At 44.0% G+C, this 19,654-nt stretch overlaps 4 protein-coding genes across 5 annotated transcripts in view; 1 reads left to right on the forward strand and 3 right to left on the reverse strand.

Annotated features, from left to right (window-relative positions):
* Positions 1–1,264, reverse strand: part of MEI1 (meiotic double-stranded break formation protein 1) — a 38,032-nt gene extending 36,768 nt beyond the window's left edge. The window contains exons 1-2 of one of the 2 annotated variants that reach the window (XM_064420084.1): positions 885–1,121; positions 522–645 (exon numbers count right to left, since the gene is read on the reverse strand). In XM_064420084.1, coding sequence (XP_064276154.1) covers positions 522–645; positions 885–992 — 232 coding nt within the window. In that variant the 5' untranslated portion in view covers positions 993–1,121. Of the gene's footprint in view, positions 1–521; positions 646–884; positions 1,122–1,174 lie in introns of those variants that run through there. The other variant, XM_064420085.1, reaches the window with a different exon arrangement.
* CCDC134 (coiled-coil domain containing 134) overlaps positions 1–19,654 on the reverse strand; it is a 103,826-nt gene that overhangs the window by 44,888 nt on the left and 39,284 nt on the right. The window lies entirely within an intron of this gene.
* On the forward strand, positions 1,020–3,561 carry SNU13 (small nuclear ribonucleoprotein 13). The gene is made up of 3 exons (XM_064420094.1): positions 1,020–1,153; positions 1,933–2,053; positions 2,617–3,561. The coding sequence occupies exons 1-3, from the start codon at positions 1,151–1,153 to the stop codon at positions 2,877–2,879; spliced, it is 387 nt and encodes a 128-aa protein (XP_064276164.1). The 5' UTR covers positions 1,020–1,150; the 3' UTR covers positions 2,880–3,561.
* XRCC6 (X-ray repair cross complementing 6) lies at positions 5,811–19,518 on the reverse strand. Its single transcript, XM_064420087.1, has 12 exons — positions 19,400–19,518; positions 19,187–19,296; positions 18,956–19,094; positions 15,779–16,033; positions 14,735–14,918; positions 13,217–13,403; positions 11,873–12,041; positions 10,571–10,732; positions 9,566–9,695; positions 8,785–8,885; positions 7,113–7,226; positions 5,811–6,297 (listed from the first exon to the last, which is right to left on the reverse strand). The coding sequence occupies exons 1-12, from the start codon at positions 19,485–19,487 to the stop codon at positions 6,101–6,103; spliced, it is 1,836 nt and encodes a 611-aa protein (XP_064276157.1). The 5' UTR covers positions 19,488–19,518; the 3' UTR covers positions 5,811–6,100.

The raw sequence follows: 19,654 nt of genomic DNA on the forward strand, positions 1-19,654 counted from the left end.
GCAGGTTTTAGTTGTACAGCAACAAAGATTTCCACAAATGTAAAGTGATGGTGTAAAAAATTCCTACTACATAGATCTGTGGTTTGTACATTCAATATTAAATCCTGCAACACCTTTTTAGGCTCACACTTTGATTTCTGTATGAATCTTCATATAACTCCAGAGGCATGAGACCAGAATGGAGAATATTCAGGGAAGAGCAAAATGCCAGGCACTCCCTATTCTCCAGGACTTTACAGATACGTCAAGATACTTTGAAAAATCGCAAGAGCTTTGTGAACATGCCAATCCTGCACCTTGGGGAATGAGAAAATTAATTAACCTATTCTAAATCAGTGACAGCAGTTTTCTGCAGGGAGTAATTACACAACAGAACGGTGAAGTTTGGAGGCAGGCACCTCAATGTTCTTCTGCTTTTTTTTTTTTTTTTTTGGCTTCCAATGTGGGGAACTTCACATATATTCAACAAAAGGCAGCTGCCTCCTCCCTGCTGCAGCAGCAGGCCTCAGCAGAGCTCTTACCAAAGAGAGTTCCTATCAAATGCATGCACACCCTCTCGTCTGGCGCCAGCAGCTGGACGAGCGGCAGCGCCTGCCAGGCCAGGGCATCGTGCAGCCGGGACAGGACGTGCTTCTTGCGCACCAGCTGCGGACCAAAGACAGCAGCCGTCAGGCCCCGCGCCCGAGCCCCGCGCTGCTCCCACCGCCCTGAGGGGAAAAGGCCACCGGGGCCCGGGTGCCGAGGGGACAGGGCTGGCCAAGGGCCACACGGGCCGGGCCCGGCCCGAACTGAGCGCCGGGAGCGGCAGCCCGGCCGGGGGCGGGAAGGGGCGCGCTGAGGGGGCGCGGGGCCCAGCCGCACACGGGGCGGGCGGCGCTGCCCACCGAGGCGCTGCCGTCGCCCAGGCTCTCCACGGCGCAGGCGAGGCAGAGCGGCGGGCGGAGCGGCAGCGCCCAGCGCGGCCCGTGATCGCCGCACGGCCCCGCCGCCATCGGAGCTGCCGGGGCTCCGTGCGGCTCCGCCCGCCGTGCGGGCAGCGGCTCCGCCCCGGGGCCGCCCCGGTGCCGCCTCCCTTCCGGCGGCCGCAGCAGCGCTCCCGCCTCTTCCCTCACAGCGCGCTCGGGCCCACAGCAGCCACCGCGCCGCGGCCATGGTGAGTGGCGTCGGGCCCGACCTCTTCTTCCTCCTCCTTCTTCTCCTCTTCCTCCTCATCCTGTTCTTCCTTCTCCTCTTCTACTCCTCTTCCTCCTGCCTGCTCCTGCCAGCCTGGGGCAGAGGGAGGCCGCTCTCCGGCCGCGCGGCGGGCAGCACGTGGGGGCCGTGCGGGCGGGAGCCCCGGGGGGCTGGCGGTCCTGGGGACACCCGCTAACGGGGGCTCTGTGTCTGGGGTCACCCCGGCCGTGCTGGGAGCCGGACAGGCCGCGGTTCTGCCCGAGCCAGTCGCCAACAGCGCTTGTGACCTCGCTGCTGGGCCACCCCGCTGCCCGCGTTAACGTCTAGGAGCTGTTTGTGGTTTGCAGAAATAACCCTGATGCGTGCTCTTCTGGTGGTTTCTTTAAAATTTTTGTTAGTCTGTTAATTGGCTCTGTTAAAGTGCACTGAAGTGTTTCATTTTGTGTAGTCTTTGTGGTATAAAACGCCTGAAGACTGCCCCATGAGTGAACTGCTGCTGGTTTGTAGGGTGTAGATTGTGAGTAAATACACTATTTACTTTGATGTAAAGCATATCCTTCTTACTTTTCTCCTTTACTTTGATACAAGAATCCTTACTCTTTTAGGAGCAAAATGCAATGGTATTTCTTCTATGTGGGCAGAGCAGATTAGCCACGACTTCAGAAGTCAGTGTATGTGGTGGACATGATGTCTGTGCAGTGCTGATCGGACCAAAGCCTCCTTTGCTCCTATTGTAATATTCTTTACTTTTTCCTTTAGAGTGAGGCAGAAGTGAATCCCAAAGCTTACCCGCTGGCTGATGCACAGCTCACCAAAACGCTGCTGGATCTCGTGCAGCAGTCCTGCAACTATAAGCAGCTACGCAAGGGAGCCAATGAAGGTGAGACTTGCATGTTGAAAAATGTGCTACAAGTCACAACAAGGATTTTGTGAGATGCTGGGGGTATAGATTGTCTTTTCTCTGTAGCTGTGAATCAGTCATTTTATATAGATTTGGTTATTGCAGGTGTGCATCTCCTTTCTCCTCTCTCAAGCCTGCTTTAACAAGAGTCAGGGATAGAACTAAGCTGTAATCTTTTTGAGTTTTATAGGCAGTTCTGGTAGATTCCCAGACTGTATTCTTGGTGAGTGGTTTGTAATCATGCATGCTTCAGTGGTGTGGCACTGGGGTTAGCAGATGCTTAACCAGTTCAGAACCATAAGAGATTTGGGTTTGAAGGTGCCTCTAGTGCAACCTGCTCACAGTTGCCTGGGGCTTCACCTAGTCAAACTTGTAAAAAAACCCCACAATCCCTAAGGATAGAAACTCAGCAATCTCTTAGAACCCATATTCCATGCACTAGATCTTCTTCCCACTGAAGCCACTTCCAGCATCTCCTGAAGTTGTTTTACATTAGATGTGCTTTCCAGGAAGACCCAGACTGACTCCAGTTTCTTTTACAGCCACCAAAACACTGAACAGAGGCATAGCAGAGTTCATTGTGATGGCAGCAGATGCAGAGCCCTTGGAGATCATCCTGCACCTCCCCCTTCTCTGCGAGGACAAGAACGTGCCCTACGTGTTTGTGCGCTCCAAGCAGGCCCTGGGCCGGGCGTGCGGCGTTTCCCGGCCCGTCATCGCCTGCTCCATCACCATCAAGGAGGGATCACAGCTAAAGCCTCAGATCCAGTCTGTACAGCAAGCCATAGAGAGACTGTTGGTCTAAGTGCCCATGAGCGTGTGTGTGTGAAATAGAAAAGTGCAAATTAGGGGAAGTTAATGTTTCGCTTCAGTTGAGATTATAGTTTTGATGTCAATGTTTCATTTCAAAATGCCATATTTTTGTTTAATAATGGCTTAATTCTTAGTGTTTCCACCTTCTATTCCCCCACTTTTCTATTATTCCACTTCAACATTTTCATTCTCATTGTATTACTTCTTGAAAAGTGACTGTACAACTGTGTTTCCTGTTTTATGTTTAAAAGAAGGACAGACAAAAAAAGTCCCCCCCTTGTCTTCCTGTCTGCCTGCTCAGGGCTTTTTTAACCCACCCATCAGCTTTCTCTGTGGTGCAGTATTTCTGCTAAGCTTGAGCCTCCAGCAGGTGTGAGTTACTCTGTGCTTCTGAACGGTTTAGGCTGAGGAAAAGGTTCCCTATGTTCAGGCTGCTGGAGTCTGTAAGTGATGGAGCAGCACAGGCAGGTATAAGGCAGGCAGCAGCTACTGTGTAGCAGCAGATGGAGCCAAGATCAGCACGGCCCTTACTCTTGAAACCAGACAGACTTCTGTAAGAGATGCACAGCAAGCAGAAATCTTATGGCAGTACACAAGGGGACTTCTCTTAACTTGATTATTTTTAAATACTGACTTTTTAAGTAAAAATAAAAATGCTGTAAGGCTGAATAGAACTGTGATTCCCTTGGTGAAGTATTTACAACTAACTGGAGTGTTTCTGCTTGTAAAGCTAAACTGCTCACAGGTTGCCTAAAGGCTGTTGCAGTGCAGTAATTTATTCTCCTTCAGTTTCTTTTGTATGGACTGTTACCACTGAGGTTGGGCTCCCTAGAGAAGTTAAGTACAAAATACATGGCAGAGAGCAGCCTGTTGTGGCTGATGAGTACCCTACACCTGGCTGTTAGTTATAAAAAGTGCCATGCTTTTTAGCTACTGCACTCTAGTCACCTGACTGAAGATGAACCCTTTTAAGTCATGGCCAAGGAAACAGAGAACAAGTAATTTTTCAGATAAATTAATATATGAATGCTGAATCATCTCATGTCCTGGAAAAGCAGCATGGAGCACCAACAGCAGTCTGGATTAGTGGTGTTTTTATAGATCTAGTTTTAGTTAAATACAGATTGTATAATAAATGCACTTCTGCTCTGTTCAGAAAAGTTTAAACCCCTGTGTTGGAATATCATCCTGTTTTCTATTGTAGGATGCCAGAGCAAAATAGTGTGGAAACTTCATTAGGTGCAATAGTAGAAAGGAAAATAAATTTTTCTGTAATGTTTCCACAGAGGCACTAACTTCTTACCTCTCGTAAGTACATCCCAAGCAGATGAAGTGAGCTCATGGAAGACTGATGACATCATGTTTGTACATTTTTCTAAATGGCTGATACCAGTAATCCTTGCTGAGATGAACTTGATCCAAATACTTCAGAATCCTTTTATTTGTATGAGGTTTAGAAGGGCTCCTGTTCCCTTCTACTGATGCTGACTGTTGAGCTGTTTAGAACTACAGCTTTGCCAAGGATTTGCCCTATTTATACCAAGACAGATGATGTAAGAGAAAGCACACAAGGAGCAGAAATAAAGGATACTTAAGCAAGCAAAACTGTCTTTTTCTGCTCTGAAGCATCCCATCACCTTCCCTTTTAAATTTCTGCTTAATGTGATAGCCTGCTATTAAAGAGAACAAAAAAAAAAAAAAAGCCAGGAGGCAGATCTAATAACCTAGAGCAAACATGCCACAATCATCCAAAGCCTGGCACATAGTGTGCCTGAGGGTCAGCAAGCCAAGAGAGATGTTAAGAAGGGTATTTGCAGAATTCAATCCACAGAACTACAGACAGGACAGTCTCACTGTTCCACTCTTCAAGCCTTGCTAAAACAAGCATTTACGGTAACTTCATTGCCCAAGGGCAAAATAAATTGAGTGCTTAGGCAAATCTTTATTAAAACTAACTAATCCAGGGTGATTGGAAGTGTAACAGGTAATGTAGTTTCATAACTACAGAGCTCAGTGCAGGCTAGCTGCTCTCTGGAGGAATTGTGGAGGTAGAAGTGAGCAGTGTGCTGGCACAGCTAGGACAGTCCCAGTGCCAGAAGGGTGGTCACAGCTGGCTCCACACGTGCCACACTACAGCCTGGTGACAGGACAGTTTGTGAGCCACACACAGGAATCTCTGGACACTAAAAACACTGTGCAGACCAAAATGGACACCTCAGGTATCCAATGTTTGTGTCCCATAAAAAGAGTTTAACTAAATTAGTAAATTCCCAAAACAAGCAACAACTGTTTATTGGTTTTAGTCATCTTGCACTGCAAGACAGGCAGGGCATGCCAGGGATGGAAGTCTAAAACCCAAAACACCCAGCTGCAGCCTTCATAAGTATGACAAAAAATAAAAATACTGTATGTAACAAGGGCTCTCTCTACAACTTGCTATTCTTCTATTTTAAAAGCACAATAGTCTGACTCACATTCACTTAGAGAGGTGGAAAAGCTCTATGCCATCTCACTAATTTAATTGGGATAAATGCTTGCAGCCTTCCGGGGAACACAATTTGTTTTCCATTTTTAAACCAGCTTCTGCTATTACCATTTAAAAATGGAAGACCTGTGTGTGCAGATTTGTTAAGTGCCAGCTTTTTGCCCAAGGGATTGGATACTGCTTCCCAGTAATGATTTTTTCCTTTTAAGATCTGCTGGTAATATTTGTAACAGTGATGGCAGAAAAGAACCCAATTTGATTACTAGTACTGATACTGGCTGTTCTGGAGAGTAATACATATTTATACCCTCTGTTAGGACACAGACTCAACCTGCTGCTTGAATTCATGTGGTGCCATCAAGACATGTCATTGTGTTTTCTTACCCTGAAGTGAGTTCTGCTGTCTTTATGATGGAGAGAGAGAGAGCACAGTCAGTGTTGCAAAGGAAAAGGTCCAAACTTTTATTAAGAAACCAGCAAGGCACAACTCTGTCCATGTGCAATGGGTGACCCGAGTTCACAGGGAATTTAGTTCTGCCTTTAGCTACTGTCAACAGAATCCAACTTTGCAGAGATGTTTCACAACTAAGTAAAAAGTTTCTCCGCTGCTAGACAGAGAAACAATTAGTTGCCATCTCTTTCATAGCAAGATTAAATACACAGAGCACCCACATAAGACAATCAAGCTTCTAAGCAGACAGAAGTAAACCAGGGCCTTCCTCTGCAGCTTAGTGCTCATTAAAGTATTCAGTTAGAGCATCCACGAGCTCCTGCTTCTTGCTTCCACACCTCAACCCCAAAAACCTACATGCATCCTTCAGGACAGACACGGTGAGCTTGCCTAGAGTGCCCTTCTGCACATGACTCTGCAGCTCATCTTTTGACACTTCTACCTTGGGCTTCTTCTCAGTTTGACCATCAGAAGCTAGAAAGATACATTTTAGATCAGAAAGATTTTAAAAATTAGACATCAATGTTTCTTACACATACCATTGTTAATGGCCATTAGTACATGGTGCTTTAACAGGCACACACTCACAGACCTAGTTTCCATGTTTTAAGAAACGTGTCACTGTGTAAGTCATGCAGTATTTAATTAGGAGTGATCTTAGCTGAAGTATGAAACTGTGTGTTCTGATGAATACATCACCCTCCAAATGAAACTTAAGGGATTCTTGTTGAGCCAGCAGAATGCAATGATTCCACAAGGAGCTCAGCTAACTGATACTCACTTTATGCAGTCTTTCACAGACTCCCAAATTACACATGGACTTCAGCATTGCTTACACTTTTAGCTCTTAAGATGCCTATTTTGGACTTGCTAAACAGTCCATGCATAAAAGTCTCACCAACACAAACTGAAAGCATGAGTGATTTTACTCTTCTGTTATAAAACAGAAAGTTGCTAAAGTTTTATTTATTTACATGTATATATATATAGATAGATAGATATAGATAGATATAGATATATATAGATATATATAGATATTCTGCAGTAATTTACCCACATTACCCCTATACTTCACTCTGCAGTTTGTCACTCCAGCAATTCCTCAACTGGATACCACAATATTCTCTACTCAGTAGAACAGAATCAATACTGGATGTAATACTTCATTGTGGAGATTGCTAGAGTTGTTGCACAAGCAGCTTCCTTAAACTATGAGACAAACTGAAAACACAGAAGCTTCTAAACAGAATACAGACATTATGTTTGGTGTCTGCACCACCATTACTTACCTTGTTTTCTCTTTACAGCCTTCACATCAGGATTGTAGTCAGGGGGATAAACCAGCTGCTTAAACTCATCCACCAGGCTGCCCAGCCTGTGGCACATCTGTTCAGACTTTGGCACTGGCAAAAGATAAAGATTTGCCCTCTCAAAAACAGTGTGATCACAAGAAAGTCTGCAAGGCCATCCCTGTTGCCAAATTAACTATCAGCTCACCTGGCAGGAAAAATACAATGCTCATGCTACAAAACCATTCCATATTGTGTATGGAACCACACAATACTTTATTTTGTAGGATTATATTAAACATTCACCAAGAAGGGACTTACAAAATATGAACCAGCTTAGGTATGCCAACTGTGCTCTGTATTGGCTTGAAACACCAGTTCATCAAGCTCTCAGCTGTAACTTTAGGGTCCATGACCACCAGAGAGAACCCCAGGACAGAAGAAAGTGTGCACAAAGGGGACCTAACACATGTTAATGATTTTGGGGAAATTATTACCACATGTATGTTTCTTCTGAGAAAACCTACACAAACAGTTTTTTTCTGTACTAGAGATGCATGATTTTGGTGGAGATATCCCCTCATGCATCCAGCACTGTGATAAAGAACACCTCTTCTTAAAGCTGCATTGGTCTGACTGGTTTTCAGTAACATCACCAGACACAACTGTGCTTCTGTAATAACTAGTCTATGAGTGTCCTGCAAGCATGCAAAAATGCAAATACTTGTGTTATTATACAAGTATTTAAATTTCTCCCAAATGAGAAATTTAGAGCTCTTGGTAATATCAAGAATTTGGACATCTGGAATGCTAGGTCCAGTTCTGAGCTCCCCATTACAGGAGAGATATGGAACTCCTGGAATGGCTCCAGCAAAGGACAACAAAGATGATTAAAGGACTGGAACAGCTTTCTCATTAGGGAAGTCTGAAGGAACTGTTCAGTCTCCAGAAGGGATGACAGAGGGGAACCTCATCTAAGTATCTGAAGGGAAGGTACCAAGAGTGTAGTGCCAGCAACAGGACAAGAGGCCATGTGCAGAAACTGAAGCACAGGAAGAGCCATCTGAACATGAGGAAAAGCTTTACTGGGAAGGTGACTGAGCACTGAAACAGGTCACCCACAGAGGTTGTAGAGTATGCCTGGCTGGAAAAACAATTGAAGAACTACCTGGAGCTAACCCTGTGCAATGTGCTGTAGGATAACCCTGCCTGAGCAGGGGGGCTGGATCAGATGATCCACTGTGGTCCCTTCCCTCCTGACCCACTCTGTGATTTTACAGGACACTCACATATAAACTCTCCCAGTCACTAGGTGGCAACACTGCCCCCAACAGAATAATTCATTCAGTCCATTTATCACACTGAAATATTAATGAGAATCTTGAAGAGAGGCACTTCAGAGAAAACATTTCTCACCATATGAAAAAGGTGATTCAATTTTAATTTTGGATGGTAAAGTGAGCATTTTTTTCTTTACTTTAAAAGTGACAGCAATAGAAAATAAGGTTTCAGTATTTCAGAATGGACACATCCAGAATCCTAAACAATGAAACTGCACACAACTGAAATCTTTTAAGAAAGACAGTTGGGTTTGTAGTAGCACATATTTGACTTGTAACAAAGTCACAAGCCCCCTACCCTGCCTCCCTTCACACCCGCCAATAGCTCTCACTTGTAAGATCCTCAGCCTGCTCTGGTTCCATCATATCCAGCGCCAAAGCCTCCAAATTCCTGAAGTGCTGCTGCAAAACTGGGTTCTCAAAGCTGTCAGCCCTGTCAAGAATCCCCCAGAATGTCAATGCATGCTGCCAAGAAGACAGACAAAACACTTAAGATCTACCACCAACTTATGTCAGAATAAAACTTCCCTCTTTCCCACACAACAATTCATTACATCAGAACTGCTTTTCCTCTTTGCAATTTACCTGCTGAATCACTCTCCTATCATGTATCAACCACATAAGAATGCTGTGTGAGAGTCAGAAAGTTGTATGAAGCAAAAGGAGATTGTGGCATTAAACTTTAATAATAGTTATGGTGGCTTCCAGGTATCTAGGAAAAAATCTCCCATCAAAGTACTTCATAGCTATAATGAAAAAAAAGGCCTAACTCTTCTTTCTAAAGTGCTCTAATTTAAATGATCTGGGTCTGATCTGCTGTAGAGTGGCAGAACCACAATAAAATGTGATACCTCTGCAACAAATGACAACAGCCCAGAGAACAAGAGCAATTCTACAAAGAACTCCAGAACATGCTACATAAAGCATTGTGGTGCCTGGCTATCCAGAATGATTAAGAATAAAGTTTGGACAAAGCTACTGCAAAGAGATGCAATTTCTATCAAAATACATCAAAATCTGATCTCAGGAACACCACAGCTGAACAACATGTGCAAGCAATGGTTGTGCTTTCTTCCCCATGCCACCCCCTGTACTCTATTTATCTCCAGGTACCTGTATTTGAACCGCAGCTTCTGAATTATTTCCTTCATTTTGTCTACCTGCTCTTGGCTGGCTGGCACATTTTCTGTAACATCAACATTACGTTTGTCATCTGCATAGGGTAGAAAAATCAGGTGGAAACCTGCACAAAAGAGAGGGAGGAAGACAACAGTTACACAGAAGCATGGTCTCAAAATAATTAATGGGAAAAACCAAGATGGCTATTATCTAGGTCTGATGACTCCAAACTAACTTCCTGTTTTCTTGTTAACAACAGCAATCCATAATACTTCCAAGTGCCTACAGCACCACACTCAATCCCAATCTCAATGTTTGTAACCATCATCCCTAATGGCTTTGTGAAAGACATTCAGACTAAATTCATAGCTATGAGTTGGATACCAGGGACTTGCTTTATATGCAGGAGATCAACTAATCCACCTCTCCCACTGGGTCTGAACTTGAGAAAGATTTGTTTTTAAATCAAGATACTGCCCACATTATTCTGAAATACTTTACTTTGCACACAAGCAGTGTTACTTCCCCACTTTACATTCTTCCAGATGTTTTTGCACTTAAAGAGGTGAGAAAATGCAAAACAGCAAGAATCTGCTCCCTAATCATTCCCCACTCATCTGATGTAGCATGAGGCTCACTATATGTGAATTATCTATTTAATACTTTACAATTTATTCAAGGATACAACATAATTCAAGAAAAGATATTCTGTATAGTCTTCAAACAGGAAAAAAGGGTTTTCATTTCTACATCAGTTAGAGGTAGAAGGCAGGGAAAACACTCTAGCCAGGTCATAACTGAGCACTGATGCAACTGGGGCTTTAAAAATAGATTCAACATCAGATGCTTATACTGACAAAACTGAAGAAAAGGAATGTTGGAAAGCATTTCCCCGAGTTTTAAGGGGAGGTAGCACTAAGAACATTTTCCCTCAATCCAGGACACCATTACACTGACTACATCCAATCAGACAGGGAAAGGCAGCATCTCTTCCCATACCTGGAGGGGCTATCTGCACTTTCTGCTCATCCAGCTCCTCCTCCTGGGGAACCAGGGCCACAAAGCGAGGAGGGATGTTCCGCCGAGGGGTGTACCTGCACAGCATCATCATCTCCCTCTCCAAGCACTTCATCAGCAGGGCATTGAACAGTGTTGTACTCCCTGCAAAGGAAAGAGAGGATTGGGCAGACTGACAGCTTTGCTCCTTTGTTCTGGAATATAACCCTAGATATAACCCTCTGACTTCTTTGAAATGTTTGCATTATTGTGGAGGTAAAAAGCAAATTTTGGAAGGAAGAAGACTCAAAATGGACAATGTTAATGAGTCTCTCCTGACCAGCAGTGAGAGTTCTGGTGGAAGAAGTGAAACCATCTGCACTACCATCTGAGAGACTGAATACTGTGAAATTTTATCTACCAAGTCTATTTTTGTTTGGTGGGACATCACAATAGAAGCAGATCATAGACCTTTTGTGAAAGTAACACACTAAGAACTCAGACTTCAGTACTCTTCCTGAGGCACATGTTTGCCTCAGGTATATTTCACCAGACATGGTGGTCAGGGAAAGACTGACATATAAAGAACATGGTTGAGCCAGGAAACTGCAGTTAGAGAAGCAAGCACAAGTGTTTTTCTTTAGTCAGACACTGCAAAGCCTTTGGTCATAACTCAGCCCACTTCACCCACTGCTAGACTGAGGAGCTAAAGGTTTTTTCTTACTACGGCAGATTTGGATATATTTCTAGATAAACAGACGTATGTATACATATAAAAAGACAAAAATAAGCAGTTCTAAATGTCCTTGCCTTCTCTCTTTACAAGCCTATAAAGCACTGCTAATTCAACTATACTTCCTGAGTATCACGTTTCCACTTCTAGCTGATATGGACTAAAAAACAGCAATTATCTCCCCAGGTTTGGGATTCAGGTTTTTCTTTTTTTGTTGTTGGTTGGTTTTGTTTGGGCTTTTTTAACCATCTTTACCTTCTTGTCAGGTACTAGGATCCTTCACTTTCATGAATGGCTAAAACAAGTACTTTGGGACTACATCTGCATGGTTTAATTGGCTGCTTGTCATGATGGATAAACATCAAGCACAACTGGCTGCTCTGCTATAGAAGAAAACAAGAAATATCTGCAGCTGAGAGGGGCAATAACAGCTAATTCAGTTCTTCTTAACATGAGCAAGTTTTTAAGTTAGACAAAGCTTTTACACTCATTGATCCCCACTCAAACACAGCATGGATCAGCAGGTTACACTAATGCAAGGTGATAAATCTTCTCTTGCCATCTCTGCTTACCTCTCACCAGGGACTCCTCAGGATAGATGAACTGGGAGGGCCTGACATGGTGGTGCTGCTTTAGCATTGAAAGTGGTTTGAAGCCAATCAGAAACAAACCTGGAGAATCAAACTGTTTTATTTCTTCTGTCTCCTCTTTCTCCAGCACAATCTGTCGGTTTCCATATGTCTAAACCAGGGAAGAGCAGATGATAGGGCTGCCAGCATAAAAAAAATGAGGACCAGGAGGCAGGAAGAGGATGCAATTGCTGTGTTCCACTACTTAAGAGAAAGTTACAGACAAGACAGTGTAAACTCTCATGAGTAGTGCACACAAGTGACAGACAAATTTTACCTGAACATAAGTAAAATGCACTTTTCTAAGAAAATGGCTAAGCCCTGATACAGAGAAGCTGTCACATCTCATCTTTGGAATTCTTCAGAGCTGTCCCAAAAAAGCCCTGAGCAACCTGACCTGCTTTTGCTCTGGGCCAGCTTATACCAGACTTTCAGAGGTCCTGTCCAGCTGTAAAATTGCTTCAGCAGATGCATGTCAGCTACCTGCTCCTGACAGAAACAGTGACTGAGAAACAATGTTTCTGTAGCACCACTCATGCATCACAAAATCAAAACCATATTATAGTCCAGCTGCTGAAGGTAAACATCAGGGCTTAATGCTCAGCTTTCTGTTTATCTCCTATACTTTATTTCAAGAAACTAATATCCACTATAAATAGACTTAATACTTCATTTTAAGACAACAACTTTAAGAGCTACCATGGAAGAAGACACAAAGCACATTTGTGACAGAATACCTAGCAACTACATAACCTGTTTTGAAATAAAGCTGTGCATGATCACAACATGACACTCAATTTACATCAGCCAAACTATCAAGCAGGAAGGCAAAACAAAGAAAAATTTATACAAAAAAACTCCAAAGGAAACATGCCTTTTGTTTGGAAAGCAGCTCCAACTCTCCTGTGATTCACACTTTATGTTTATAAAAATGGACCAGATCTATTCCTAATGAATCCAAACTGACAGCAGTGGCAAAGGCACGGGGTCACACAAGGTCAGGCTCTGACAGCCTCATTCTGCCTTACAAAAAGAAATGACCTCTGTTCCTGACAGCACGTCCACCAGCAGCTATGCTTTCCCATGACAGTCAGGCCAGGGAGACAGCCCATTCTCACCCTGCAGAGCTCACAACACCACCAGCCTGTCCCCAGGTGCATACAGATGCAAATATTCCTGTATCTCATCTTCAAAGTGCAATACAAACAAAAGCAGCAAGGGAATTGGCACCTCTCTCACACACCCACAGAGAGAAAAGAAAAAGCAGGTACATAACTAAAAAGTTACCTGAGCCCTTTTAGTGTCACTGGGCAGGAGCAAGCTGCCTGTTTTTGCACTGAACATCCTTGTTTTGGTTTTTACTGGTTCATTAGTTTCCCGATAAAGCTTCACCGGATATGGTTTATAAGCTTTTTGAATAAGGTTGTAAACACCAACAGAAAGAGCCACATCTTTGCCCAGATGCAGATTTAGCCTGGGTAAAAAAAGCAGATACAGACTTGAGATTCCTGAAAAATCACTACTGCAGAAGAAAATCACCTCCTCATCTAAGTTATTTCCTGTGTTCTTCTCCTGTTCTCCTCCCCCAAAATCACATACATCTTTGGAAACACACTATCACTTGAGTCAATCTCACTTGAATAAAAATATTCTTGCAATATCATCATAAAAGTTATCTAAACACAAGTAATTTACCATATTTCTTTGACCTTTTTTTGACTGAAGGGCAGCTATGCTCAAACAGAGAACAGGACAAGTCCCCATCTGGGTACTCCAACTATGCCTATTGTAATGTCCATGAATTCTCACAGCTGTTTGAGCAGAAGGCAAAATTCTCCCCAAAAAACCCACTAAGACAAACAATACCAAGGTTTAAGAAAAAAATATAAATCAGACCTTAGAGAAAAAAATTAGATGTAAAAGTTTAAAAATAGAGGCAATCTTCAAGTTATGAGAGCAGAAGAGTGAGTTAGTACAAATGCAACTTCCTCTCTTGTAAAAGGTATCAGTGGTATGGGATTCTTCCTCCCCAGCTATTAGAAAACTTAAGGAACATTCCCAGAAAAGAAAATAAAGCTGCAAGCAGGAGCAAGAATGCCAGTGACAATAGCTCAGGTTGGGATACTTTCTTAATATTTATTGGGAAAAAAAAATTAGGCCTTGAAGTTCATTCCTTTTCTGTGCTTCCACATCATTCTGCTATGAACTCACTTCCTAAAAAAACAACTGTTATGGAGCGTGTGGTTCCAAAAATACTTTCTATCTGCTTTGTCAAGATCCCTTTAATCTTTCTTAAGTATCTCTAATCTTTTAGTAGGAGATTAGAAATATCAAGGCTGTGTGAATCCATGCCAAGTACCTAGACAGATTGGCAACATATTACTATTTAATAACAGGAAAAAATACCTGGCATTCACATTCAGATGAAATTTTTTTTTAGTTAGTATTGGCAAGAAAAGCCTAATTTCAATCAGATTTCACTGTACGCTATTTTTTATGTTGCAGCTTTTTAGGTAAGTACTTGGCAATTATGTAATTTTTTAACAAATCATAATTTCTGGCCAAGCTCAATGCAGGAGATATCACACAGAGGAAACAAGAGGTCCACCCTGCTCCTCTCATCCACAAATATCCTTGGAAACCACAGAAGAAACACCAATCTTGGACTGAAGAATTAAGATTGAGGACTGGAAGCACCTCAAAGTGCCTTTAAAGACCAATCATTCCAGAAGAGGAAAGTGAGATGCAGTCTGAAAATAACACCAGGTGCCCCTGCTGGATGTTGTACCACAACCAGGCACAAACCTGACTAAAGCCCGTTTCTTCGTCTCCTTTGCTCGTACTTTCTTCATGAGATGTTCCAGTTTCTCTGACTCTTTAGGCTGGATCCCAAGGTCCTCATCATCTGCTACATTTATAATATCCCTGTAGAACAAAGAGATATCAAACCCTCCAGGCTTCTTCAAGTGCATCAAGTCTAGGATGATACCTAGAAACAATGGAAGAGATAAGAGCAGGATAAGAAACTGCTTTTTTCTTGCATCAGCATGTATATCAGCACTCTCAGATTTCTCTATCTACACAAATAATTTAAGTAAGAATAAGCTCCAAATTGTCATCTGTACCAGATGTGAAATATTCTGGAGAAAGGGGCGATTCTAGGGAAACAGGCAAACCACATTCTTTAACTTCACTCAAAACAATGCAGAATAGAAAATGTTTCCTCTCTAATTAAGAATCTGGACAGCAATGAATATGAAATGGCTCTGATAAGCCAATAAAACATAATCTTACCTCAGGCATAGAGGGGAGTAACAAGTTCAGAAAATCCCCTTTCCTTTAATTATAGGGGCTAATGGATTAAAGGAAGCCTCACAGCTTCTAGATCCAGGACATCTCCTGAATTCCAAAAACACTGGCTACCTCAGCTACACAGCTGAACTAATGCTGTCTATTCTCTGAACTCAGGCTGATGTCCTTCAGCTAATTCAAAATGGAACCATTAAAGTAATTTTCCTTTTGTGTTAACTTGGTGTTAGCATTCCCCTCCTGGAAAATGGTACAATAACAAAAAAAAGTTTATTTTCTAGGCCCTGCCATGTCCCCATTTATGCTATCAAACTAGAAAGAGATCCTAGAAAACAAGTGCTAGCTACTGAATACCAGACCAGAAAACACATATTCTAATTTAGATTAGATACCAAATTTCTAATTTAGGAGCTTTCAGAAACATTCCCCAGTTCTGATGATTTTACATCTTTTTCCATCACAAACCAGCAATGCAGTTAACATCTGCAGCAAAGACCCATCACGTTTACTGCGTGTAAAATGCAAAGGGGAAACAATGACCTGTGTCTCTCAGATCACCAGCTCTGGTCCTGGCCAGCTTGGCTTTGGCACTGTCATTGGCATGAGGGTCATCCTCGTTGGTGAAGAGCATGATCCTCTTGTGGCTCAGCCTGACTCGCACGTCACTGAAGAGATTGGAGCAGGCCCAGAGCGCTTCCCCCAGGGAATAGTCAGCGCTGTGGCCAAAGCTCTCCCGGAAAAGCGCCCGGCCTTCGTCTCCCCTGTACTGGTCCAGCTCCAGAACTCGCTTCGCACCTGGAGGGGCAACAGCAGTCACAGGTGTGCAAACCCAGAGCACCAGGAATATTTCTCTGTCTGCTCTGGGGTGCCTTGACCCCCAGGGGGGCACTGACTTTGATCCTCAAGTCTCCTAGACTTCAAGATAGGCTAGAATCCACAAAAGTGTGAAATGGATTATAGAGAGTAGTGTAGGTGTATCGTTCGGTGAGAAATTTAGGTTTGGGGATTTTTAGTATGTTGTGGATGGAAGCAAGATGGAGGGCACAGGGCGTCATCCTGGGTTTCTTCTTCATGCTTGTTCTTCCTTCTTCTCCATGGGTTTGGGTGGCATTTTGTAACTGGACCGAAAAGTCTGCATTGTGGGCTCTTTGGGATCAGTTATTGGGTTAAAAGGGAAAACAATCTAGGTGTCCTTTCTTAATTGGATAGTTTAGTCTCAAAAGACCTTGTAACAAGAGATTGTTGGCCATTTTGTGCCTTCTAATGAAAAGCTGCCAAACTCACAGTAATGAGACTGTTTTACTGATAAGAAATAATAAACACTTGAGTCCCAACATGAACTACTGTCTCAAGTGCCTTCAATCCAGACCCAGAGAAACCAGCTACTGGGACCCCCACGCACAGGCATTAGGAATACTGACAGAAGCACCACGAGCTCTTCCAAGTATGCACCAGGGAATTCCTTGCACCATTCCTTGCAGCTGACATCCAAAGAATGCTCCCAAGCACCTCTGTGGCAATGTCCTTCCAACACCTGGCTGAGAAAGCTGTCCAGCATGGCCTAACATCTGCAACATCACAAGCCAGTTACCACTGAAAGCAGCTGCTAGGGCAAGGGGACACAAAATGCCCCGGCACCAATGTGGGCTCTTTCTGTGGGGAAGGGAAACAGACAGGGATCAAAGGATTGCAAACCCCTCCACTGAATGCCAAGTGCACAGCAGCAAACTGCACCTGCTGCAGAGGCACAGCAGACTGCTGCACCACCACAGAAAAGAGGAGCCTGAAATGCATCCTGCAGCTCCACAGCATGCTGGGAAGGTGGAGAGCTCCTCCTTCTCCTTCCTCGCCCCTCATGTCAGAGAGAATGCTCACAGAGGGGAGATGAAGCCCACAGATCACCACGCTGAGCACAGCAACATTCAGCTCAGGTGTCCACAGCCTGGCTGCAGCTCTGAGGATTTCTTCAACCCAGCTAGGACTCCTTCTCCCACATGTCTAACAGCAGGTTCTGTTCTCTCCTGTAACTCTGCAATAGGAGACAAGAGCTTCCATTTTTCAGCTACTGCATTCTGCAGAGCTTCCTCCTTTGTCCCTCCCTTAAGCTCTATAGCACTTACAAAATTTAATTTGAAAATGTTTTCCTCTGCCTTTACTATTTTATTTTCATCTCCTCGTCTGTCCTTTAACGTAAATCTTCATAATTATGTACTCCATAATAATCACCCATAGCATCTCTTCCTTCTCCAGGGGCAGCAAATACACAATTCCATTCCTTTTGAACTGATGCCTTAAGTTTCAGCTTTCATACTTTCTATATTTTGTACTGCCTTAGTATGTAACTCTGAATTTCATATAAAGTGTTAGCAAGTTCTCTTCCCAGGGCAGTCAGACAAACAATCCTTTTCCAGCCTGAGAGCCAAGGGCACTGTTGCAGCTTCAGGCCCAAAAAGTGTAAACAACAGCAAAGTGAGGAGAGCAGTCTGGGAGGATGGGACTTCACAACCTGAAGCTGAAATTGGACAATTACCCCCAATATGTAAATGGACTAAAACTTATAGAAATGTGAAAACTCGTGACCGAGTGTCCATCTTGGGTGGAGCCATGGCCAGGCTCTTGTCCTGCCCAAGGTGAATTTTTTGAAGGCCTTTCAATAAATACCTACTTTATTCCTTTAACACCACGAAGCCTCTGCTCCAGGTAGCCTCAGAAGGCATCAGAACAACCCCCACCTTTCACCTGTGCTGTTTTCATCCTCATGGCAAGGCTACTGCCTCTAACATGGGAGAAAGGACAAGCAGGGAAGAAGGGGAAAATGAAAAAGCAGAACCTGTAAGGCACTGTCTGCCAGAAAAGGGAGAGGAACCTAAGGCAGTCCTATCAGGTCTCTACTGTAGTGAATAATAAATTACAATAATAATATTGTAATAAATTCTGAAAATAGGACAAGGCTCAATTCTTTCAGGAGAAGCCCCTCTGTCATTAAACCTGCACCCCCCAGTAAAGAACATGAAATCAAACATCCTTAGTGATAAAGGCTGCTATGAAAAGTTGCAGACAAAATTCCCCCAGAAGAGACTCAACTGTCAGACAATCTGTCACCACTGGCATGTATTCTTTGCACTTCTCCTACTGCCTTTCCAATTCAGCTAGCAGCACTTGTTATCAAGCAGATGGTATGTAATCTTAAGAAAATGAAAGAGCAAAATTCATGAATTGCAGAACTTATTATGGAAATAAGAGATGGAACACCCCAAACAGGCTACCATATTGAACCACCTGTTCTAGCTGACACTGCTTGAGCAGGAGAGCTGGACAGATAAACTCCAAAATCCCATCCAACCTCAGCCAGTCTGTGATATTCTCCATCAGCTGCAACCCATGGTGCCTTAACATGGACACACCCTTTTCTGATGGTCATTCAAGAGTTCTGCTGAGATACTCTGAAGTTTAGCAGACAGCAAGTGAAGGCACCACATTCAAATATAAGAAAAGGCATAGGAAAGGATCTGAACCAACTCTAAGGGAAAATGTTAGGCTCTCATGAATTTTCTAAGCTCTCAATAAATATCTAAATCTATCCCCACCACCAACAGCAGATTTCAGTAAGATGAACTTATCTGATAGCTCTCTGATTTTAGAGGGATCAGTTATTGACAGTGCTACTACACCAATTTCCTTACTCCATCTTTTTACAAAACCTTCATACCACTTTACCTGGACTGTCCAGCTCCTGGAGAACATAAATGTGCTTGAAATCTGCCGAATTCTTGTTGTTTTCTGTACCATAGAACACAACACTTAACAGGTCCCTGTCACTGCTGATAATTTTGCTGGTATACACATTCCGGATGCACTGAAAAAAACCGTACCCAGGTCAAAATTGCAAGAAAATAGTTTTCAGAAAGGAGTGTGAAAGTGTTGCCTTAGCAGTTTATCCATCCCTACCTGGATGGTCATGTCGAAAGGAGTCTCTGCGTCCCCGTCGGACTCGAACATGGCCTTGGAGGCATCCACCAGGAAGATGAGGCTGTCCCGGCCCGAGAACCTCTGCTCCGCTACGGGGGAACGGGGGGAACAGTCTTAGCAGCGGCCCCTCCGCCCGCAAAGCAGGCAGTGGGCCCCGATCTGCCCTCCATGAGGAGGTGGGGGGGCCCTTACCGACCGCCTCAGCGCCTTGCTCCTCTTCCTGCGGCTCCTCGTCCTCCTCCGGGCCCTCGCCCCGGTAGAAGGAGCCCCAGCCCGCCATGGCCCGCGCCTCACGCGGCCCCGCCCACGCCCGGCCAACAGCCGGCTCGCCCCGCCCCCGCAACAGCGCTGACCAATGGCGAGAGCGGGAATGCGCCGGGCCCCGCCCCTCCCGGGGCATATGCCCCTCCTCTGCGCGCGGATTGGCTGCAGTAGGGCAGCGAAGGG

This window comes from Passer domesticus, chromosome 5, assembly GCF_036417665.1.
Source record: "Passer domesticus isolate bPasDom1 chromosome 5, bPasDom1.hap1, whole genome shotgun sequence".
NCBI classification, from domain to species: Eukaryota; Metazoa; Chordata; class Aves; order Passeriformes; family Passeridae; genus Passer; species Passer domesticus.